Source organism: Pinus tabuliformis, chromosome 1_2 (genome assembly GCF_031772625.1).
Source record: "Pinus tabuliformis cultivar Carrire ecotype Pingquan chromosome 1_2, CPIR1, whole genome shotgun sequence".
Classification (NCBI taxonomy): domain Eukaryota; kingdom Viridiplantae; phylum Streptophyta; class Pinopsida; order Pinales; family Pinaceae; genus Pinus; species Pinus tabuliformis.
Window position 1 is genome coordinate 1,258,941,860 of NC_142298.1, and position 25,244 is coordinate 1,258,967,103.

Here is a 25,244-nt window from a genome sequence, read left to right on the forward strand (position 1 = left end):
TGCAAGACTGGTTCACTTTTGTTATGGGAAACTGTAAATGACATAAGAAATAAAAAAGAACAAAAACAGTTTCTTTATAGAACTGAGGCGGAATAATGACAAAGGAAGATGGTTTCAGATAGGCCTACTAACTGGCAGCAAACAGCAAAAACAACAGTGAAAACAGATCAAGACACAGCAAGAAACCACAGGAACTCAAGCCAAGACTGGTCCAGCGCAGGTGTAACACTGCCTGTTTGACCTTCAGCGCAGGTAGCCCCTTCGGGAACTGCGCTGAAATGCAGACTGCTAGTGTACAGCCTGCAATGAAGAACGAGACTTTCGTCCGTCTTGGTTTCCGGGTCACAGATTGCTCAAAAATTCACAGTTTTTGCTCAAATCAGAAGCTATCAGTCAAGGACACACTAAGGGATGTAAAGGAGGATGAAAAGCTATCACTAAGAGCTTATTAGAGTTCTTGTGGATCAACTCTTCAACTCATAAACTTGCTCAGAAACTGAGCCAGAGTAGCTGCCCTCTACTTTGTGTTTGATAGATTCAAACACAGTTCGATTTGGTACTCTTTTTGTTTATGAAATGAATAGCAAGAAACACAACAAACTACCAAGATCCTTTCCCCAGCGGAGTCGCCATTTTGTTGGGGGGAAAAGTATCTAATGTAGAATGCCTCTATCCCTACTCTGAAGGTGATAGTACTCCAGCAACAACTGAATGCAAAGCTATTCAAAGTTTCTTCTTTATGAGATGAGGGAGGGAAGAAAATGATGATCTACTAACGTTATCTTGCGCTTATAGTCGATCCAGTCTTCACTCCTTGCTGCTAGCTCCTAGCTTCTTGCCCTTTCACCGGCCCAGCTACACACAGATCCTGTAAAAGCACAAGAAAAGGAAACTACAAGAAGCATACATCCATAATCGATTATAGGATTAGCATAAATCAAATGTACAAACATCTATTCATCATAAAGATACATGCACATAGAAGAATCTTGAATACTTTATTGATAATAGAAGTAAAGTTCTGAGAGAGTTACAACCACAATGGGCCCAATCCAGCAACACCTCCCAGCTGAATGAAATCTCCTCTTCACCTCCTTCAAGCAAACACCCAATAGCTCTAATCACAAACTAACAGCACTTCCTTACTTGCACAAAATTCCAGCCTCCCTAGACCTCATGAGAGAGCTCTATATATAGGAGATTTGGAGAAAGGATGAGTCAGTTTGAGGCTGGCATAAAGCTGACTAGTGTCCTCTCACACTTTAGTTAATCTTCAGTTCTTGAGTCCACTTGGAGAATCTTGCTTCCACTTGGAGATCAATACCCTCTTACTCATCATAGGGCGAATTCCTTGAACCAAGTGTCAGTTTGGAAGCTTCCTGGGCAGTTGACACCTTGCAGAATGACTGTGCCACTTGGCCAATCTCGCCCAGCGCAGGTAGCCTTCATTGATTTTGACCTTCAGCGTAGGTACAAGGAGGAGTAGTTGACATTCAGCGCAGATGCTCAGTGGAGCAGTTGACATGATCCAGAAATAGCCTATTTTTGAGTGTTTTTGAGTGGAGAACTGATTTTCAGTGCTGTGGCTTGCAGACCTTGTTCCTCTAAGGGTAAGAACAACATGTTTAGGGACTTTGGATCCCTCAGATTATTGACATTTCATGCTCCATGCTGTTAGGCACAAAAATGTCTATAACAACATGGGATCTTGTTCCTCTTCCAAAGGGACAAAAACTTGTTAGATGCAAATGGGTTTACAGAACCAAGTATGGACTAGATGGAAAAGTTGATAAACATAAAGCTCGTCTTGTTGCTAAGGGTTTTTCACAAGTTGAAGGCATTATTTATACTGAAACTTTCTCCCCTGTTGCCAAAATGAACTCTATCTGCCTTGTTCTTTCCCTTGTTGCCTCTTTCAAATGGGAATTCCATTAGATGGATGTTAAATTTGCCTTCTTGCATGGGGACTTGCATGAAGAAATCTATATGGAACAACCTACTGGATTTATACAAACAAACTCCAGCCTTGTATGTTGGCTTAAGAAATCCCTTTATGGTCCCAAGCAAGCCCCTCGAGCTTGGTATGCCAAAATGGATAGCTTTCTTTTAGATATTGGCTTTTCTAGGTGTCATTCTCACAATAATGTCTACACCAAAAAAGTGGGTAAGTCTCTTATCATTCTTGTTCTTTATGTTGATGATCTTATCCTTACTGGTAGTGATTCCAACCTTATAAACCATGTGAATTTCAGCCTTAAAAAGAACTTTGAAATGAGAGACTTAGGACACTTGCATTATTTTGTTGGTCTTCAAGTCTTGCAATCCAAGGAAGGTATTTCCCTATCCCAGTCCAAGTATGCCTGTGATCTTCTACACCACTTTCACATGGAAGATTTTAAGCCAACCCCTTCTCCCTTTCAGTCTGGAGCCAAACTTTCAGTCACTTGTACTTCCCCTGAAGTTGATGCTACCTTATATCGTTAGCTTGTAGGAAAAATTTTGTATCTAACCCATACCCGTCCTGACCTTTCCTTTGTCGTCGGCTTTATTTCTTGGTTGATGCAAAACCCGCATGAAATTCATTGGAAAGTAGCTAAAAGAATACTTCGTTATGTTTGAGGTACAGTTCAATTTGGGATTCATAACAGTGTAGAAGCGTCTCTTCTATTGGTTGGTTTCACTGATTCTGATCGGGCTGGTGACCCTGATGATCGGAAGTCTACTACAAGTTATGTATTCACTCTTGGTTATGGACCTATTACATGGGCTTGCAAGAAACAAAGTGCCATTTCCATTTCTTTAGCAGAAGCATAGTATCATGGTGCCGTAGAAGTTAGTAAGGAAGCCTTGTGGCTTCGTCAGATCCTGTCAAAATTTGGCTTTTAGCAGCAACATCCAACTACACTTTGGTGTGATAATCAAAGTGCCATTCAACTATGCAAAGATCCAGTCCAACATCAATGTAGAAAACACATTGAACTACACATACACTTCATTAGAAATCTCATTCATGACCATGTTCTTGAAGTGCAATATTGTTCAACCGATGATCTAGTTGCAGACATCTTTACAAAGGCTCTCACAGAGGCGAAGTTTACAAAAGTTTTATTTATGGCTGGAGTTCAGAAAGTTATCACTAAGGGGGGATAGGCTCTAATGCCTCATTCCTTCTCCTATTGTGTCATATTTTTACATCCTTCCATCCTATCCCAAGTTGTTCTTAACGAGGAATGTTAGGATATTCCGACACATGGGAAATAGTTAAATATAACTTGGTCTAGTGTAGAGTTAGGTAAAGTGTGTTTCTTTACTATGTACATTTTTAACTTACAATGCGATGGTCACGATATGTTCTAAACATGAAGTGATCCAACGGTTCATTCTCTCCTCGATATTAGTGACACTTATCCATGGCTTAACACCCTATTGGTCCATCGTTCATGAGAGAAGCTTATGTAAATTTTCATTCTTTTACTAATAAATTGCCTGAAGTGGCCATGTTGGCTCAGGTTGTGGACTCTTTCCCTCTTTGAGGGTTTTAACCACGTCAAGAATATTGGTGTATTGATATATGATGTATTTGTGAATGGTGTCAATTTTTTTCACTCTATGCTAGTTTGCATATCAAGATATTTGGTCCCTCTGCGGGCTTAGCACTTAGTAGATCCAGAGTAAAGATGGATCTATGTTGGTTTAATTTTCCCCTTTAAATAGGCTACACTCCACATGAATACCATGGGTCAATACCATGGGTCAATATCATGTGTCATCTTTATCTTTATTAATATTAATATTAAGGTTAATAGTGTTTTTGCATGGTAGTAATAATAATTTTGCCCATAGGCTTCACCTAAATAAAACCACTTTTTTGAGTGTTCGTAAATATAAAGTGGATTATGGAGTAAATATAATTTTTTTTTTATATTTATTTACCATACCTCTTTTATAAATATGGTGTTGAAATGGTATTTGGCCCATAGACTAAATATAAAAAGAGGTTTTATTTATTTACAATACCTCTAGTTTATTTATATTTTTATTTATTTACCATACCTCCAGTTATTTATATTTCTATTTATTTACTATACCTATTTTTTAAGTGTTCATAAAACTCTTTATATTTTAAATTTATATTGTGTTTATACATAAAACTAATTAGATTGATTTTTAGATTCGGGGGTCATTAGATTAAAAATGTTAGAGGTTAAATGTTTACATTTACGTTTAGTTTACATGTTTATGTTTACTTTTTATTTTCTCCGCCAAAAAATACCATTATTCTAAATTTACTCTCTATTATTTTTTCACTATTATTTTTTAATATAAAATTAAATAAAACAACCATTTTGAAAATTATCTTCGAAAACACCTTAGTACTTTTAATTCAGTGATCTTCAAATATAAATTGAAAACAAAATTTATTAATAATAATAAACAAAAACATTAAAAATGATAAAATAATATATTATAATCGAGAGAAAGATTGCATTAATAAGCGTAAAACCCTCTTACTTTTAAATAGGAAGTCGGGTTGGCTTTTTCTTTGCCCCAAGGGTATTGAAAAAGTCCAACACCAACTAGTAACAATATCGAAGGAGTCTAAACCAACTAGTAAAAATATCAAAAAAAAAAGAGTCCAACACCAACTAGTAACAATATAAAAGAATTTTATGTCCAGCTCTAAACCACTTAAACTAACCTTTGAGATTTACTTTTATCTTATCTTAAACTACTCAAACGAACTTTTAAAATTTAGTTTTATGTTTTATCTTATAGTAAATGTAATTGTATTAAATTAATTATTTTTATAATTTAGGTATACCTTGAAGAAAGAAACAACTTTGGTCAAAATCAGTGTGTTGCCATCGGGAGATGACAAGGTCCATTGTCCATAAAGCCCTTGGGGTTAGGCCTAGCTAATGGGCACCAGGGCTAAATTCCTTTAGGGTCGATCAACCCAAATTTTTCCACACCACCCCTTGACCAAAATCTCCGTGAACCAAAACTAAAAAAGGAAAAGAAAAAAACAACTTGACAAATGTATTAATTAATTAATGAAGATATTTTTTCTTAAGTAGCCAACCAACCCATCTGGGGAGAAATCCTTATATAAGTGGACCTTGATGGTAAAAAAGGTGGTGGGTAAGTCCTCTCTTGTTTGAATCAATTATAAAATAATATAATTGAATTATTTTATACATTATAGTCCACTTGTCATGATATAAATAGCGAACCAAAATATAAATAGTGAATCAAAGGACATCTCCCGGCGTAACGGCAAGGCTACTGGATCGTGAGACAGAGCGGACTAAGCAAGAGGGTTGCAGAAGTTCTTAGAAAGAGTGGTTGCGTGGTGAAGAGTAAGAAAAGTACTTCTTAAATTTTCTGTGAGAGAGAAATAGATATTGTAGCGATGGAAGCAGAAATCTGGCAAAGGCTCCCAGAAGAGTTGTTGTATATGGTTTTAGCAAGGCTGCCCACGAGGGTTCTTGGCAAAATGAGGACTGTCTGTAAACAGTGGAAGTATCTTCTGTCTTCCCGTAATGCCCTCCAAGTAAATGTTCCAAATTGGTCGTTGCATTCCACCCCCGGGTTTCTGATTCAGATCGATTGGGATGTGAAAGATGATGTGGAATATTGGGTTATAGAAGGACGCGGTTCGGAGATCTACAAACTTCCTTTGCCCCATCACATCGTTGTGGGTACTTGTAAGGGCATCATGTGTATTCGTAGTAAAGGGGACAAGTTGGATCTCTCCCTAGGGATTCCTGGCACCAATAATTGGATACAGCTGCCACGTCCTCCTATATCAATTTACTCGTTCACTGGATTAACTTACGATTCCTCCACAGGACGTTGCACTCTTGTGCTAGGTTATTCCCCTAGTACAAGAATTGTGATTTGTATTTATGATTCAGAGTCGAGTGCGTGGACTCAAGTTTCCACGATGGTCCCCTCCCATATTTACCCTTGTGGAAAGGGTATTTACTGTAAAGGCAAGTTTTATTGGGTATGTTTCACTCCCAATCTCCTGGTAGCCTTCAATATTGCCGAACGAGTTTGGACAGAAATCCCGGTGCCGCAGGGATGTAGAAACATTATTGGTGAAAATTTATGTGAATACTATGGGCAACTGGTGGTAGTGAAGCACAAGTGGTGTTCTGTTCGCATGTGGAAGTTGAACGAAGCAGAAGAATGGTGTGATTTCCACAGCTGCCAGCTGGCAAAACGCAGCATGAGTACGTCATTTGAGTCAGTAATAGTTAATAGCAGCGGGTTGATAATGGCAGTGGATCGGGATGAAATGAAGAATATATGGATATATAACTGGAAGGGGAAATTGATAAGCGGGGGAATCAAATTGCCAGCGGTTCGCAGGACTCAACTACCATTTTTTACATATAAATCGTCCTTCGAAACTAACAACTTATGGTGGCCTTAATCATAATTTGGATAACGATAATCCGTTACTTAGGACAGCTCATTTTTATTTGTGATAAGTATATGGTAGATTTCTTACGAGCACTACATTATAAGTAGCGCTTCTTTTATGAATATATCTTATTTCCTCTACTATCTATTACGCAGGGAAAATGAGCTTCATATTTAGCAGTCTTTTACACTATAAATTTACTTATTTTCTTTGATATGTACTATTCAGCTATTCGGCTATGAAGAGATTTTCTGAGAGTGTGACTCTGGTATATTATCTTGTGTATTACTTCTGCATAAAATTTGTTCTAAATTCCCTTGAGGCCTTGGATCAGTAGTAGCACTGAGTCCCTGCATACAGGCAAGAGGCCGAGAAAAAAGGAGTTGCAGAGTGTTGGGCGAGTTTATAAAGTGCAGAGGATAGTTAAAAAACAATCTATGTTTCCAGAGTTCATAAAGTGCAGAGGATTGTTAAAAATCAATCTATGTTTACAGAGTTTATAAAGTGCAGAGGATTGTTAAAAATCAACCCATGTTCTTAAAATGCATATCATAAATGAATAGTTTGTTTTTTTTTTAATTGAAAATTATGGATGGTTAAAATTTTAGATTTTAAAGTTTCAATTATGGATGGTTAAAATTTTAGATTTTAAATATATTTTTACAGTATATTAAATTTTTCCAGTGAACGGTGTTAAAAATTGGATTTTGTTTTGGTTCATATGAATTTAAGTAGCCTAAATTGGATTTATCTTAAAAAAAAACATTATTTTTTATTAAAAATATATATATCTTTTGTTACTCAACTGATTTTCAAAAACGATTTAATTAATTGTATTATAAAAATATAAATTAAATTTAAATAAATTCAAATTCAATAAAATTTAATATATTATTTTTTTAAAACATTAATGAAAATTAAAAAGATTTATATTTTTAAACATTAATGAAAATTAAAAAGATTTATATTTATATGAATATCTAAATAATAAAAGAAATTAAATAAAAATATTTATATGAATATATAAAATAATAAAAGAAATATATATTAGAGGCAGATTAAAATATTAATAAAGATTATTGGAGAGTTATTAGAAAAATATTTAAAAGTAAATAAGCAATAAAATAATAATTTTAGGATGAAATTTCAAGTATTGTAGGTTACATGTTCCTGATATGTTTGATGAAATGCCTCTCATGGCTAGTAGGTGCCCAAATAATTTTCAATGGTAGTTATTTTCTATTACCGTGTTTGAATGCAAAGTAATTAACAATGTTGAATGAGGGAAAATGGGAATAATAAGAATGTACCCAATTATAAATTCAAGTAAGAAAACATTTTATTTAGGATGAAAATTCAAGTATTGTAGGTTACATGTTTGTGATATGTTTAATGAAATGCCTCTCCTGGCTAGTAAGGGCCCAAATAATTTTCAATAGTAGTTATTTTCTATTACCGCATTTGAATGCAAAGTAATTAACAATGTCGAATGATGGAAAATGGGAATAACAAGAATGTACCCAATTATAAATTCAAGTACGAAAACATTTTATTTAGGATGAAAATTCAAGTTAAATGTTTGTGATATGTTTGATGGAATGCCTCTCATGGCTAGTAGGGGCCTGGTTAAGATTTTGATCAACTTATTTCTTTTGCTTTGTCATTTCCCTATACTTTTATTGATTTCAAGTTATCATTTCATTCTTGGCAGTGACATGGGCTATGGGCTTGAAAAAGTGGCTAAAATCCTCGACTCACTAGCACAAATTTGGCAAGTTTGGTCCATAGTCAATGGCATGCAGGCCTATGAGAGCGACTTTGGGTTTCTGTTCGCTCCCTTGCCTATATCATGAGAGCGACTACGGCCTAAGAGGTCCAAAACAGCAGTGGGACCAAGGGAGAGGCTTTCACAGTGGTTGACTTGTCTCTTGAGGGTTCTATTGATGAGGTTGGATGATTGTATGTGTTGTTTTGTTGATTCCACTTCCTTAAGGTCACATAGGAAGTCGAATTTTATTATAGTAGCCTCTTGTCTCATGTTTACCCTGGTTGGCATAGTTACCTAGGTGGATATGGGAGGAGGGTATTACAGAGTGGTATCAAAGCATGGTTCAACTCTCAAACTTGAAGGGTTGCATGTGTGTATCTTACACTTATATTCTTGTTGCATTTGTTTGATGATTGATTAGGGTTGTAGTATTGTTATCATGGAGAATTTGATATTGATTTCATGAAAAGTAATCGTCATGAGCAAGTGATTGGTTGCATATGGATTATATGTTTCTTACATGTTGATTTGATGGCGCCTACTTACATCCTTGTATGTTACGTTATATTCTTGAATATTTGGATTACATGTATTAGTCTTGTAAGTTGATTACAAGATTTGATCGCTTATGTTCGACTACATGCGTTTATGCGTAGGTGTAGTTGATTTGGCATTTCTCATGCATACTATTGGTTTCATGTGGAAATGTGTACAATGGAGTGATGGTTGTTTTCATGCATGGGGTCATAGCGTGGATTGTTGATAAGGCCTTGCATTGATGGCTAGACCCTAGCTAGAATGATGTTTATGCGTTGACACACTTACTTGTTGTATGTTTGTATGCTATTATGTCTATGTTATACATGTATCATGCTGATTTGGTGATCTTGCAGACAAGGTATCCTCCCCGAGCTATACTAAGGTACGTTGATTTATTGTGATTTGGTTTCCCTGACATATTATGCATTGCAGGAAGAAATATCAAATGGCTCGCAAGATGGTTGACTACAGAGACTCTCCCTATGAATCCGAAGAGCAGTATGGTGTTGGGAACTCTTCCGACTTGGCAGTGACACTGAGAAGCTTAAAGGAAGAGATAAGGAGTTGTAAGGAAAATAATGACAGAATCATATAGAAACACGAAAATCTGGCAGAGGTAAATGCAGTGATACTCCAGATCTTGTCAGATTTGCAGCGACAAGGACTACTTTGGATCAGTCATGAGCAGGAGGACAAAACTAATGGGTCATATGGCAGTAGATCCCATGGCAGTCACTAATCAAATAGAAATGATACAATCCAAGATGGCCAATTGTTGGACTCTCTGGAGAGGAGAAGGGACAGACACGGGTATGACTCTATTTTTTATTCAGATAAGCACTATAATCATCACAGTTATCATCCTTACAAGAGGAGTGATAGGGGATACTTGTCAGATGAGTTTAAGAAAGAAAATCCACCCACTTTTGATGGAGAGGTAAATATGTCACAGGATGCAGAGGCTTGGTTACTCGATATGAATAATTTATTTAGGTTGTATGACTACTCAGAGAACATGAAAGTTAGAGTGGCTACTTTCAGTATTAAATGTAAAGCAGACATCTGGTTGGAAGATTTGAAGAATTTTAGAGACATAAATGAGGAAGATCCAATGCAACTTGATCGTTGAAGAGTGGATCTTGGATATTCTGGAATATTTTTTTCAAATTTCTCAAAATGGATCAACAAGTAATTCTAGCACTTCACAAAGGTAAATTTTCAACTTGGAGAGTGAATTTGGATTCATTTTTTTTTATTCATTGATGAATATATTTTGCTATCAATTGAATATGGAGTTAAAGATGAATCTAATGATTTAGCTAAAATGATTATTTTTAATAGTATCTCAAAATATGATAGCATGCATGTGAAGCAATGTGAGATTGCAAAAGAAATGTTGGACAAGTTGCATAATTTGTATCTTGGAGGAAAATTACGTTTTTCAGAAATGGAGAAAAATGCAAAGGATTCTTATTTTATTACAGTAACAAATCAATCCTCCTCAAAAGAATAATATGGAGGCACTAATGATAATAGTGAAAGAACGAGCTTCAATCTTGAAGAGCAACCAAAGATAATGGCGCTAGAAGCAGAAATTAAAAAACTCATGGCTGAAAATAAAAATAAATGAATGCTACTACAAATGTTTGAAGAAAAGGAGTGTGAATTCGAAAAGGAGTTTTAGATCTGAAAGCTCAACTAGAAGAAGGAAGAAAAATAAAAAAATGGAATGAGGAAGCTGTTAGAGTCAGTAGTTTCATACTGCCATCAGTGATCAAAATTCCTCTTTTATATCATATTAGGGTCCCATTCTGAAATTGTTTGTCATTCCACCTAGGTCCTCATGCAAAAATTTACTCCCTGATGGTAGCCCAAGTCAAAAGCCTCACTCTCCCTTAAAAAATTAATACTTTTTGGCCCACCTTAATGTCTTACTGAGCATATTCCAATCATAAAATCTCATTCCATCATATCTTTATGTCAGTCAAGTCAACATTGGTCTAGTCATTCAAGGCCCCATTCGGTCACTAGGTTTCATTTTCCAAGGTTCAATAATACACTATTTCACTGCATAAGGCCAGCAAATAAGTATGAGAGTAAACAATAAAGTCTCTTTTTCATTTAAAGAGGATTTGCAAACATCTAACTATGGTTGCCTAAGCTCTAATTTTCATTCCAAAGTATGAGTTTTATTTCAGATTGTAATTTTATTCCAAAAAACAAAGATATAATATTTTTTGTTAATTTATGTAATTTTATGTTCATTATATGTAATAAGTACTATTCCTAAGCTGCAAACTCAAACTCTATGTTCCAACTTTATCCAAGAAAATTCAAATGTAAAAAGTGCCAAACTCCAGCATCATCAATCTCCAAAGAAGAAAATCAAAGTGTAAAGGGTAATTAGCAAAGATTCAAAAAAGGTGAATTGAAACATTAGAAAATGGGTTTTAAAGTTGAAAATTAAAATTCACTCAAGTATAAAGGCCTTCTTAGCATCTAACTCCACCTCATTTTCCTCCTACCATCAATTGAGCAAACCCCAAGAGAGCATTTCTCACGATTTTGGGTGAAACTGAAAAAACAGAGCAGGTGTTGCATGTTTCCTCTAGGCGTTGCCTGTTTCCTTCAGGTGATACGCACTTTCCAAGTGCTACGCACACCCTTCAGGCATTGAACACTTGCTACTAGCACTACGCACACCCTTCAAGCAATGCACGGTTACCACTAGCGCTACGCACTTGCCAGAGAAGGGCACATTTCTTTGTGGCATTGTGCGTTTGCCCAGGGAATCTAGAATCGCCTCCAAAGCTCCATCAAACTTGTTTTCAAACTCCAACAAGTAAGAAACAACTAAAGATAGCATGCTCCTTCCTCCTAAAGTCACACTTATGGTGTTTTGAAATTTTATTGAAGATTTGGTGTTTTTCTCACATAAAAACCCTAGTTTATCCCTTAAAACTATCATTTCATTCTTAATTCCCAAATTTCAACTCCCCTACATTTTCATACACTCCCTTACACTTTCATTCCCTTTCCCTAAACCCTTTATCCCATTACCCTTTAACCTTTATCCCAAAACCATAAGCCCCAGGTACTACAACAGCCTAGGCTCCCAAACCCCAACCCCCAAATCAATCATATTAATGCTCCCTATCCCCTCCTCCATTACATACATCCATTTACCCATCTCCTTTAATTTCCCTTCCCCATTCCCTACTCTTAAGAAACCACATTCCTACAACCTAATACCTCCCTATGGTTTGACTAGGGTTTGATATTAAAACATCATGGCAAGAGGAAAATAAACCATACAGTGAGGGAGAAGAAACGAAGGTGAAGAAACCACACAAAGGGGGCAGAATACTTAGATTTGATCCAACAAATCTCATGGAACTCTTGGCATCTCCTATGGCTATGACATCATTCAAATATCTTGGTTGTTATGATATATGTGAGAAAATTCAAGCAGTCCAACACCATGCTATGTTGACACGACTCTTCATATCCAAACTCCATGACAACCAAGTTACTCTAGCTGGTGGCACTTTTACTTTATCTACTGTCATTATATTAGCTACCACCGGGATCCCAGATGTGGAAAGAAATGGTTTAAACAAGATGAGTTGGAGAAACATTACTATGAGCCTTTCATAAAACCAATGTACCGAAATGAAAGAATGCACTATTTTCCTTTTTCTCACCTCTTGGATAGATATGCCCCAATGATGAATATTATCATGAAATATTTTTCAAGTGAAGGCAAATTTTCTAGGCTTTATTCCTATCACATCCGACTCTTAATGCATTTCACTGGGGTAAAACTACTCAACATACCCTACTACCTTTTCCGAAGCATTGATAAGATGGCCTATATTGTCCAAAAAAGGGAATATGAACATCAAACGAAGAGTCTCTTTCATCATTCCCTCATCAAAATCATAGTCCACTATCATCTCAAAGAGCTCAACATTGCATGGAGTACCTTCATAGCCAATCCCATATTCACTAATCCATCTATTCAGAATGTTCAAAGTGTCCCTTCATCATCTCATCCTTCCACCTCCATTCCTCCATATTAGCCTATATATCATTCATCATCATCAAATCAGTCACCCTCACCATCACCTCCATCATCACCATTTCATGAGCATATTGAGTCACCAAGCAGAGATGTGATCAGTGAGCCGGAGCAGATTGAGCAGGTTAAGGTCATCAAGCCTAAAGGGGTAGATTTGGGCACATTGACACACACTTATCAAAGAGGCCATAGGCAGGTGTTTTCCCCACAGATTGTGGGAGGGGCCTTGCTTTCTTCATCAGCAAAGAAGGTACAGAAGGGCAAGGAGAAGATGACAAAGACATAGATTCAACATGAGTAGGAGGACCACCATGAGACAGATCAGGATTTTGACTTGGTTGACCTAGGTGAGCATGATGACAATAAGAACACCAACATTGTCATCAAGGAAAAATATGCACTCATCAGGGATCTCCAGATCAACTTAGAGAGGTCAAAATATATCATTTCATATTATGAACAGGAGAATGAGCAGCTTCAAGCCAAACATGATGTCATGGAAATTCAACTCATCAAGGCATTGTTGGATGAGGCCTATGACAGGTATGGTGAACCTGAAGAAGATCAAGAAACAAGAACCAGACTTAGGACTAGAGGGTTGAAAATAGCTCTAGAACTAGAGAAAGAAAAGGAGGTTGAGCTTGTTAATGAGCTCACATGGAATGAGTAGTTTTCCATCTTGATCAATGAGAACTAGGAGCACTGGCTTGATAAGGTCAATCAAAATTTAGAGAATATCCTAGACAAGGCTAATCAAAAAGATGACATTCAGAGGAAGATGGCAAAACACTATGCCAACAAAGAAAGAAATGCAAGGGAAAAGCTCAAGGCTGCAAAGGAAAAATTGAAGCCCTATCTCACCAAGAAGAGAAGAAGAATCTTGATATACTTGTAGAGGCTTCACTCCAAGCCTAGCCACTTCAAACATCAGCTCCTTGACCAATTTTGAATCCTCTTGGCACATTTTTGCAAATATTTTATTTTCTATGTTTTCTTGGGAATTTTATATTAGCTGCATGGTCAAACGCGCATCGCCCTAGGCACTGCGCACTTTTTTGGTACACTTTTTGAAGAAATGGAGACCACCACTGGATGTAGAATGATAAATACATCTAAGAAAACCATGTTCCAGCCTTAGTTTGCAAAACTAGCAGGCGAAAAGGGAAAAAAAAACTAGCGAAAAATCATGTTTCTGCCTCATTTTTTGCCGAGTCGCTGCGCGTTTGACCAGTCTTGGGAGAATGATGTTTTGGAGAGTCAAATTAGGTCCATTTTGGAAACTAAAGGAAGATTTTGAAACTAGATAGGACAATATTCCTAATGAGCTATCCTAGGCTCAATTTGGAACTAGGAAGGCAGTCAAAAGCATCCTGAAACAAGGATGGCACACATGACACTGTGAGGGCGCACTTGACATTCTGCCTAATTTTTCACTGTTTTTCTCCAGATTTGATTTTCATCTTTGGAAATCAATTTTTACTGATGTAATTTTTATTGCAAATGTAATTTTTGTCTTTTACTATTACCTAGGGGTAAATACATTAGGTTAATAGCCTTCATCAAGTCAAATGAATCAGTTTCAATGTAATTAGGGATGAGTCACTTTGACCACCCTACACTCTAGATATTAGTTCAGTTTTTGGTGGAACTACTCCTCTTCTCATGGATTTGACCCCTCAAGTTGGGAGGAGTTTGTTTTGATGTATATATATTTCCTTTCTTCACTCTTTTTAGAGATTGGACTCAATTGGATGTTGTACTAGAGATCAGAGACACTATTGTATCAGATTTTGGCTAGTATAAATAGATGAGTTGCAGCTATTTCTTTTGGATACATGTGGTATGGATGTTTAGAATTGTTTCTTCTTTGTGATCATTTGTATGAATTTTTTATAAGTTCATTAACCATTTCATGTCTGTTATATGGTAATTTTCAAGCTGATAAGTAGAATACATGTTTGCTCATGCTCTGTTTTGGGAAAGTTATCATAATTTATCCATTTTTTTTCCGTTTAGGAAGAATACATCTCATATGCTCTTCCTAACTCCTCGCCAGTCTTAAACCATCTCATCAAATCACCTTTTTATTGATAAACCTTCTTCATACCTTGCCCCTTTGAATGTCTGCAATCATATCTCATTTTCCCTGACCTAGCCTCTTTGACCTAATACCCTCATCCAGCAATAACCCCACCAAATAAAATCAAACAACCCTCTGCACTTTATAACTAGCCTAAAACCCTGATTCATCCAGCCCTCTTGGCTGTGATTCTTTGGAGAGAGCCCTCTCTGGCTTGGTAGGGCTAGCTACCAAGCTAAAAGGTTGGTCTGTGGTTACCTTAGTTGGACTCTTCCTCAGCCTTGGAGATCCGGAGGAGTGATAACATACTGGCGCTGTTGCCAGGGAATGAAAGATTCATTTTCCCTGGGTGTACGACAAGTTTTCATTGGAATTTGGTCCTTTGGATGATAGGACTAAGTTTCAAAAAGGTTGATTCCATAATTGCAGTGTCAAGATTGTAGAGTTGGCTTCAAGGAGACAAACAAAATCAAAATCCAGATCCTGATCCAGCTGATTCAGTCAAAGATTTTCAAAGCTTGTTCGAAAAGTGAAGAAGTTTACAAATCACAAGTTCAATCAAACCTCATTCCATTGGTAAGCTCTTGATCGTTACCTGTTTAAAATTTTCTCTTGAAGACATTCCTTTGTTGTGAAGTTTGAAACTCTCTTTGTTTCGCTCAAGTCTGAAGTCTTTTACCTCACATAGTTTTTGACCCTGTTAAGATTTTGGCTCCGAAAAGATATACCAAGTCAAACCCTGACCCAAACCCTCCTTCTCTTGTTGATGATCCTAAAATATTGTTAAGAAACCTAAAATCCCTTTCCCCGAGACTGAAAGCGAAAAATTGGAAAGGACCACTGCCCTGCTAGATCAGATACTGAGTTTTGAGGATATTCCTTTTGATATTAATTTGAGCTATCCCTATTTCATTCGAAGTCTGATTATTGTCTCACAGAGATATTTTGTTTGATCCCATAAAGTTTGATTCATACTTGTCCACCTAAAAATCTTTGTTTAATCGACCTTCTGCAACATCTCAGTTTTCAAAACTTGAGCACAAGGTTTGGTCTAATTTTGATAAACTTCAAAGCCTAGATGATCAATTGCAAATTAATGTAGAAAAATCCTATATCCAGTATCAGCTTGAAAGCTTATCTTCTTCCATACCATCTACTACACCTCCAAAAACATCTATATCCATACCTCCATCTTCATTCTATCCAACACAAACCATTGTAGTTCCCGTACATCCTCCCCTAGTACTCATGGCGAGATTTTCTCCCTTACAATTACCTAGTCAGTTGGCAGCTTTACCTCAAACCTATGGCCAGAGACTTCCTCTTTTTGATGGCAGCCCAGGAATCACAGCACAACAACATATTGACAAAATGGTTGATTTCATTGATTTAAAGGAGGTTGATGAAGATGATGCCAAAATGGGACTAATGGCTCAAAGTTTTTTTATGGAGATGTGAAAAAATGGTTTTGTGGTTTGTCATCTCATTCCATTGATACTCCTTAGAGCCTAAATGAGTTGTTCTTAGCCAAGTGGCGAGAAAAGAAGAATCCATTGCAAATCTTGGTGGAATATAATACATTGAAAAGGAATCCTAACGAGATGGTTCAGGAGTTTACTATAAGGTTCAATCAGATCTACAATTCCATTCCATATAACATGAAACATCCTCCTGATTTGGCACTTCAACATTATCCGGATTCCTTTGATACTGAGATGGCTTATCAACTAAGAGAAAGAGATCCTGCAACTCTGGAAGAAATGCAAAATAATGCAGTGAGTGTGGAAGAAAATTTGATGATTAAAAAGTCTCAGCTAAAATATGAGAAACCAAAGAAAAAAATAACAATTAAAGAAGAAACCTCTTATTCCACCAATATTAAACTAGAAGCACTGATCAGAACCATGGAGAGGATGGCCAATTGAATAATAAATTCAAATAGATAGCAGGAGCTATGAGTCAAAAATCTGAATTTCAGAAACCAGTAGTATTCTCAGTACATGATAAAACAAAGAGAGCAGAAAGCTTCTGAGGCATCAACATCTCAGCAGCCAATTCAGACACCCTTGTAGCAGAATTATGCTCAAGGAGAATCAGAGGATGAAACAGACTTGATTGTCAAAGAAAACCACTTCTTCAGGGAAGATTACCATCTCATTTTCTTGACTGAAAATAAGAAGTATGTCGAGAAGACAGAAGAACCCAAAGATGAAGACTACATACTAGAGAATGACTATGCATTTGAAACTCAATCAGATGATTATCAAAGAGGATACTTGAATGCACTCAAATCTCAACAGAAGAAATATTCCTTGAGAAATAGGGATGTCCCGATCACTCCTATTCAGAAAAGGACATCGCAGCAGAAGGATACCCAACAGAAGACAAATCCTCAAGGTAATCAAAGTAAAGGTAAAGATTTGGCAGCAGCTAACCAAAACAAAGTAAATCAGCCATCTACAAGCAATCCAAACAAGGACCATGACAGTGAGAAGAAGGATCAGACATCAAAATATCTGCCCGAGAAGAGAGACATCATCCAAAGAGAGGTAGATAAATCTGGCTCATTCAATCTAGAAATTGAAATTTCAAAGTTGAAAGTGTCAATCCCTCCCACTGAACTAGTTAAAAATAGCCACTACAAGTCTAATATAGTTAAAATGCTGAAAGTTGATCCTTTGTCCAACATGGTTAATGTTGAAGATGACCAGCCTGAATTAATTTTTGGTCTAGCCATAGATGGTCAGTTAGGAGATAGTGATGTTCCTCCATTTTACTTGAGTTTAGAAATCCACCAGTACATTCTTCACAACTCCATTCTTGACACTGGAGCCTCCCATAACTTAATTCCCAAGGCCATCATGGAAAATTTGGGTCTAGATATAACTCGTGAATACCATGACTTGTACTCTTTTGATTCCAGTAAGATCCATTGTCTTGGTCAAGTCAAAGATTTGGTAGTATTCCTAGACCAAATCCCAGCAAAGAATGTCTTAATGGATGTGGTCGTAGCTGATATACCACCACGGTTTGGTATGTTATTGTCAAGGTCCTGGGGAGAGAAACTAAGATGCATATTGTAGTTAGACCTCTCGTATGCCACCATCCTGATTTTCGGGCAATTGATGAAATTGTACTGAGAAACCAAAATGAAATTCATGATAACTAACAAGGAGAGGCTGAATAATCATCCTAAAAATGTTGTACATACAGATTTAGAATAATTCATTTTATATAATGGTAGTGGATTGAATGATGTAGATAGTCAACTTGGGGAAATAAAAGATGTACCAAAAATTTTTGATTAGATAAGGACATTTTTAGATCAGGGAAAATACAATTTGCCGAGTTCATCAGAACAGCCATCAGACAAAGCAGAGAAAGACTTAGAATAGCCATCAGAAAAGGTAATGGAAAATTCAGAAAAGAATGAAGAGAAAATTTAGAAAATCAAACCAAAGTAGAAACCAGATTTACAGCCCTTGGAAGAGGAGCATGGTCTTTGGACCATGGACTTTGATGGTGCTCTTGGAAAATATGGGGTAGGCATTGGAATTTGGATCCGAAGTCCACATTATCATCAAGCTGAGGTCCCTGAGAATGTTAGATTATGCTCGTACAAGTTAGCTTTTGATTGCACTAACAATGAGGTGGAGTATGAAGCACTAATCACGGGTTTAAAGATCTTGAAAAGATTGGGTGCACGAAGAATTTCTATGTATGGTGATTCAGAACTTGTGATCAAGCAAGTTAAAGGTGAATATCAAGATCACCATCCGTGAATGAGACAATATAGAAATGTTGTTTTATATATTTTGAGAATGTTCCCTGAATATATACTTTCAGTTGTACCAAGGAGTCAGAATATTATGGAATATTCATTGGCTACTGCTACAAGAAATTTCAAAATACCCATCTTTTCAAACATGAAATTTGAGATTCATGTAAAGCATCGACCCTCTATTCATGACAACTTGCGATAGTGGCAAGTGTTCTTGGGTGACAAGCAGGTAAATAACTTTCTTCTGAGTGAAGAAGAGTTTGAGAATTTTTCCATAGATGAAGTTTACAACAAGGATGATCAAGTCATCAAGGCAACCCAAGTTGATATACTACAGCTGAAGGACAACAATATTCCAAAAGCTCTTGTACCTTTGGAAGACTTGTTTGATCAAGATGATGTAGTAAGGAAGCCCACATTGGTTCCTATGGAGAAAGGTGTCGAAGACGTGAACATCGGAACAATAGACAAACCAAAAATGATCAAGTTGTCCAAATCATTATCTCTAGAGGTAAAAGAGAAATATATTCATTTATTGTCTGAATTTTCTGATGTTTTCGCATGGGATTATGCAAATTTAAAGGAGTATGACAAGAAAATAATTCAGCATACCAGGGAAAATTTTAAGAACCCCCCCCCCCCAAATTTATAAATATAATAATTGGGCGAATCTCCATGGTATATAGGAAAAATGGAAGGCGATTTTATCAATAATATAATATGTATATATAATTTTCTGGCGAATCTCTCACCAGGCATGGCGAATATTTTACTCAATTATAAAATCTTGTAAGAACTTGGCAAGTCTTTCACTAAATAATAAAACTTTGTAAAGTCCTAGTGAATTTTAGCATTGTGAACTCTTAGAGAATTTTTTGAAGAAGTATAAAACCATATATGATAAGAGCCACATGGTGGCAATATCACTATCTTTTTTCACATTTCCACGACATGGAACTTGTCTATAAAATTATAAAAAAACCAACCAGGAACAGGAACAATTCAAATGCTTTGTGAGAGCTAGTCTAGAAAAAAGCAACAAATAACATGTCGGCAGAATTGTTCATCGGTGAGCCGCTATTTCGTGGGCAATCTGTAAAGGAGCAGTTGGATATCATATTTCCAAATCCGGGAAAGCCTTTCCCATCCCTCACAAGATTTGTCAAAAATGTTGGGTGTCTAGAAGGTGTGGATTTGCTGAAACAAATGTTACAAGTGGATGGAAACAAAAGAATAACAGCTAATGAAGCTTTGCAACATCCATACTTTCAGTCCTATAGGACTATAAACAGCTTCCATAAAGATTAAAAATGGAAATCAGCTACAAATCTCTTGATGACAACACTATCAAGATAGAGGTCGATGCTCTCTTAAAGACAGAGCTGCTGGAAATGGAAGCAGGTGCTATGAAGCTGACACTAGTAAAAGATGGGACAGCACAGCTTCCCATAGTGCATCCCACTCTGGGACAATCAGTTTTTTGATGTTTTGCAGATTGGGTTACAGTCTTGCAACTTGTTTTGGATTTGTCACCAACCTGATGTTTTGCTTCTAATTTATTTTCATCTGGTGATAAACAAAGTGTCAATCTTTTCTCAGGATAAAATAGTATTCTTTACAGACATATTAACTTGGCTGAAAAGTCCAGGACAATATGAACAGGACAGCTTCCAGGTTTTTTTGAAGATTTCTCCTATCAATTTACTGCCGGAGGGTTTTCTGTGATTTCTTGCACTTCTGAAATTTAATCAAATTTCTACTTGAAATAAAAGTTCAGAAGAGACTATATCACTAATGTTAAACACACATAATTGAGAAGCCGATATGAAGCATTGTTTTTTTGGGTGTGTTACAACTTTGGTGACCATGCAGCTCAGTCATTGCATGTTCAGTTTGTAACTCCACCTTGAAAGAGTGAAATGTGTGGTGTAGGATAAGAAGCTCTCTGTTAAGGCGCAATTGTTTTTCCCCAAAATTCTAATATCTAGATTCTATCTTGTTCATGTCTGTGTCAGGTGATGTTTCTTTTCATGTGCATGTGTTTAGTCAGATATAAAATACTCAAGTTCTCACTAGCCTGGGCTACAGTGGCCATTCTGATGATCTATTTCATACTCATTGCATTTTTCTAATAAAATGACATTATATTCATTTAAATTATGTGATTGAAATAGGGATACAAGAGCTTATTTGTATTTGAAGGTCTATAAGGCAGAGTATAAGCTCACACCAATCCTTGTTATTCTCTGCAAGAGAAAATCAGTTTCTATTTCACTCCTCAATAACACTGACTAAATCTCAGTTTGAAAATCAGTTAAATTAAGAAGACTAAATCCCAGTTTGAAAATCAGTTAAATTTAGATGAAATTACTCATTCAAAATCATTTGGATGAGGAAATTGTCAAATAATTGTAAGTTGTCGTCTTAGAGAACATGAAGGGAGCACATTCGTCATATTCTACCAACTGCAACATACCTACCTTCAATGCACTCTCTGTAAGGACCATAACGGGAGCAAATGTGGACCCATGTACAAATTTTTACTGCCTCAGGGTTTGTTTCGTCCTGTGACTACTAGGTTCGTTAGTCCTTCACATAACTCTCCAACAAAATGAATCCAAGAGTGGAATATAGACTCTTTACACGCAATTTATTTTCTAGAAAGTCTATACAGAGAAATGAAAGTTGCAAGTATAAGAATTATGCTTCAAAAATGAATTTTCTTGTGTAGTGAGCTATACCAAGGGTATGCTTTTGCAAAGTTTTATAACAGAAAAATTTGTCAAGAGGAATTTATTAAGGAAATCTCTTGTTAGAAATGAAATCCAGTTGAGTTGAGATAAAGTCCATAGTTACAAAGAAGTATTGTTGTGGAAAGCAATTCCACTATGACATTCCTATACATTTTAATACAATATAAAAGGAAATTGATGTGATTTCCAAGCTACTTGAATCCATTGAACACAGAGAGAATCAGTTGAGAACTGATGAATGAACATGGAAATCGATGTAATTCCTAAGCTACTTGAATCCATTTTGAACACAGAGAGAATCAATTGAGAACTGATGAATGAACATGAGCTGAAGCAAAAGGACACTATCATTAAGCTAGTCGACCCTGAAATTGAAGAAAATGATCATGTCAAACAAATCTACTAGCAGTGTACTAATAACGGTAAAATCGACTTGCAAGAAGAAAGTAACTTAAATACCACATTTGTTGGAAAATGAAATCAATCAAAAAATGTTCTAACCAGAGATGAAGTTGATTCAAATGAAAGAAGTTCAAATCAGGGTGAGGTGAACCCAATAAATGAGATGTCGATGATCCCAGGAAAAATCAACTAGCAACAATGAAGGAAATCAATTGAAAATAATTAGTTAATTCCATTGTTAAGATTTCAACTTGGATATCATTTGTTGCCCAGGTACATTCTCTTGGAGAAATCGACCTGCATGTTAGGATGTAAATAAGTTCCAATTAAACAAAACATTTTTATTTGAGGGGAATTGAGGTCCAAAAGAGCAGAGTTCTTGGCAGAGGAACAATATAACTGCAAACACCCATTCAATGTTATTGTTCAATCCCCTAGTTTTCATACAATCCTTAGCTATTCTTTGAGGTCTAGCATAATACGTCACATTCCTGGCCATATAAGAATATGAAACCACTGTGGCCATGGGAAACTTATAAAGCAACCATAAACAAATGTATTGCTGGCAACAAAACTCACTTCTTTTAATCTTGAATTAAAAGCTTGATGAATTGCTACATCGGCGCAGTCCGTAATCTTCCAAAGAATTGTTTGTTGGCAAAATGCCCACACTATGATCTGTGCTACTAAGTGATACCGTATCATCATCCACCCCAAGCATGGCAAGGGTGAGATGGGTTTGTATATCATGGCCCCCCTGATTTTCTACAATGTCATCCTCATCTAAAGTATCCATATCCTTGATCATTGTATTCTGGCACCACGCCCAGTCAGTCCTCTCATCTTCTCCTTGTAGTAGTTTTAAAATCTGCCATTAATCATATCTTGGTATTAAAGAGTAAGCAGAGATGAACAGATGTGGTTAACATAGAGTGTTTTATAGCTAAAAGAAAATGTAAGAGAAATTGCACCCTAAAGTAATTTTTGCAGGTAAAGAATACCCTCAAAAAACACACGAGGTAGTAAAAACAAGCCCCTGAAGCATATAGAAATGAATAGAGGAAGATAAATTACTCGGCTCATGCAAGGACGGTAATGAGATGTTTCCCTTAGACAAAGCGTAGCAGCAAGCATCATTCTGTGCATTTCATTTGTATCATAAACATTTTGCAAACATTTGTCAGCAAGACTTTCGATATTCCCATCCTGTAAGAGTGGTCTTGCCTGGTTTCAACATTTACAGAAGGTTAAACATGAGCCCCTAATAAGGATAATCAATATAAATAAACATGAAGAAGAGAGTCAACTGTAAAAACCAGGACTTACCCACATAATCAGGCTTTCTTGACCCTTGGGACTTGCTGTATCAATTGGCTTCCTTCCAGTTATTAGCTCAAGAAGGACCACACCAAATGCATACACATTCGTCTTCTCATTAACCTTTCCATAAACAAAGTATTCTGGAGCAAGATACCTGTCAAACTACAATCACAATTAGTGAATTTACAAATTGGATAGCTTTAATCTGAAAATGGCCAATCGAAACTGGGAAGATGCTTACATACCCAAATGTTCCTAAAACATCGCTGCAAGTGATATATGAAGATGTTGGTGCCCACCTTGCTAGCCCAAAATCAAACAACTATTATAATAACACACACATTAATTCTGTTGAAATTTTTCATTAGTGCAGAATTCCAAGTTTCAGTTTACAAGTCTAGATCACTAAGATCTCTTCAAATACTGAATTGTGCAATTTAGTCTTGATTCTTCTTGCAGTAAAAAGATTTATACCTGTGGTTCAAACTCTTCAGAAAGCAAGATATTGGAAGACTTTACCTCTCCATGAATGACAGATTGAGAAAAGCCATTATGCAAGTAATCTAATGCTTCAGCAACTCCTACAGCCACTTTTAATCGCACTTTCCAAGGAAGTATTGGCTTTTCCTCTCCTCCTGAAAAATATATACATAGTCAATAGCTAGGACTATAATCAAATCTCAGAAAAGAGAAAATGAAAGACCCTGCCATACAATACATAACACTATGATGCTTAAAACGTACTACTGCTTAATATTTCTACACGATTTCATGATTCTTAAAATGCAATACTTTGAGTATATACCATGGAGATTCTCTTCAAGGTTTCCTCTGGATACAAAATTATACACCAGAAGGCGGTTAAGGCCTTCTGCACAGTAACCGATAAGTGTAATGACATGGTTGTGCTTCAATAGAGTAAGAATCTCAACTTCAGAAAGAAGCTCTTGCTCTGTTTTGGATGATGAATTCAAGATTTTCACTGCCACCGATTGTCCATCAGGAAGAAATCCTCTGTACACCTTACTGCAGCCTCCTCTTCCTATAAAATTCCCTGCAAGAATAAGGATGTTACATAATTGAATTGAGTTCACAAGGTTAATATACATTTCAAGGGAAATTTCCCATTCAAAACAGAAGCACAGAAATGAAAAACTCCATGAGGAAAACTACAAATGCAACCTGTTGAAAAACCAGAAGTAGCAGATTGCAACTCCTGATATGTAAAATGCCTGCAGGTTTTACTTAGACAAAGGAACTCTAATCTCCTTGCCAAACAATTTTCTTCTCGATCAGAATCATTCTGCTGACTGCAAGGAAACCCTTCTTCTTTAGAGCATGCTTCAATTGGTGCTACCTCATTTGAAGACCGAGCTTCATGTTCATAGTTGCAAACCTTCTGCATAATCTGTCCTTTCAAATGAAGCTCTCCAGTTGCTTGTGTAAGCCTATTTGGCAACTGTAGTGCCCATTCAACTACAGATGTTTGTTTTGATGTAGACTGTGGAGTAGGAAGCTTGGTCAGTGAATCGGCTCCACGTAAGAGGGGCCATCCAGGTACTGATTCTCCTTTCTCTGTAATCAGTCCCGAAGTCGCCCTTTTGGGAACCTTTTGGTTAAGAACTACCCACTACTAACCAGTTCTCATGGATGCCATAACAAAAGGGAGAAGCATGCCAAGGACAATGGCATGAGTAAAGAAGAAATTGAAAAGGAGATTTATGAGTTGAAGGAGAGATTCAACATAGTCAAAATGAGGCTTGAAAGAGAATACCAAAGGTAGAGATGGGACCTAAGGAAGAAGGCCAAATTACTTGTCAGAAAAAAGATTTTAAGAGGAAGACCCCTAAAGCTAGAAAGCTAGGGAGGAAGATGAAGCACCTGTTGAGCCTAAAGTTGAATTAGTTCACTATTTTGAACCAGAGCAGGGAATAGTCCTTGATGATGAGGAAGATGTTGAAGAGAGACTATCAGAGAGTCTCATGGACTGCATAAAGAGTTCAAATCAACATGGATTTGTTGATAGAAGATATGGTGGAAAAAGCAACATAACAGTAGAGGGAGCTACACAAAGAGGATGTCGATG

At 36.6% G+C, this 25,244-nt stretch overlaps 3 protein-coding genes across 3 annotated transcripts; 1 reads left to right on the forward strand and 2 right to left on the reverse strand.

Moving 5' to 3' along the window:
- Positions 1-5,413: 5,413 nt before the first annotated feature.
- LOC149210805 (F-box protein At5g49610-like) lies at positions 5,414-6,442 on the forward strand. The gene has a single exon (XM_089399103.1). It carries the CDS (start codon positions 5,414-5,416, stop codon positions 6,440-6,442), a length of 1,029 nt encoding a protein of 342 aa, XP_089255229.1.
- A 15,991-nt stretch (positions 6,443-22,433) lies between these two features.
- Positions 22,434-23,523, reverse strand: LOC149210806 (protein kinase STUNTED-like). Its single transcript, XM_089399104.1, has 4 exons — positions 23,498-23,523; positions 23,165-23,312; positions 22,913-23,062; positions 22,434-22,706 (listed from the first exon to the last, which is right to left on the reverse strand). The coding sequence occupies exons 1-4, from the start codon at positions 23,521-23,523 to the stop codon at positions 22,434-22,436; spliced, it is 597 nt and encodes a 198-aa protein (XP_089255230.1).
- Positions 23,524-23,540: 17 nt separating this feature from the next.
- On the reverse strand, positions 23,541-24,783 carry LOC149210807 (protein kinase STUNTED-like). Its single transcript, XM_089394488.1, has 3 exons — positions 24,341-24,783; positions 23,964-24,212; positions 23,541-23,793 (listed from the first exon to the last, which is right to left on the reverse strand). Exons 1-3 carry the CDS (start codon positions 24,561-24,563, stop codon positions 23,627-23,629), a joined length of 639 nt encoding a protein of 212 aa, XP_089250614.1. The 5' UTR covers positions 24,564-24,783; the 3' UTR covers positions 23,541-23,626.
- Positions 24,784-25,244: the final 461 nt, after the last annotated feature.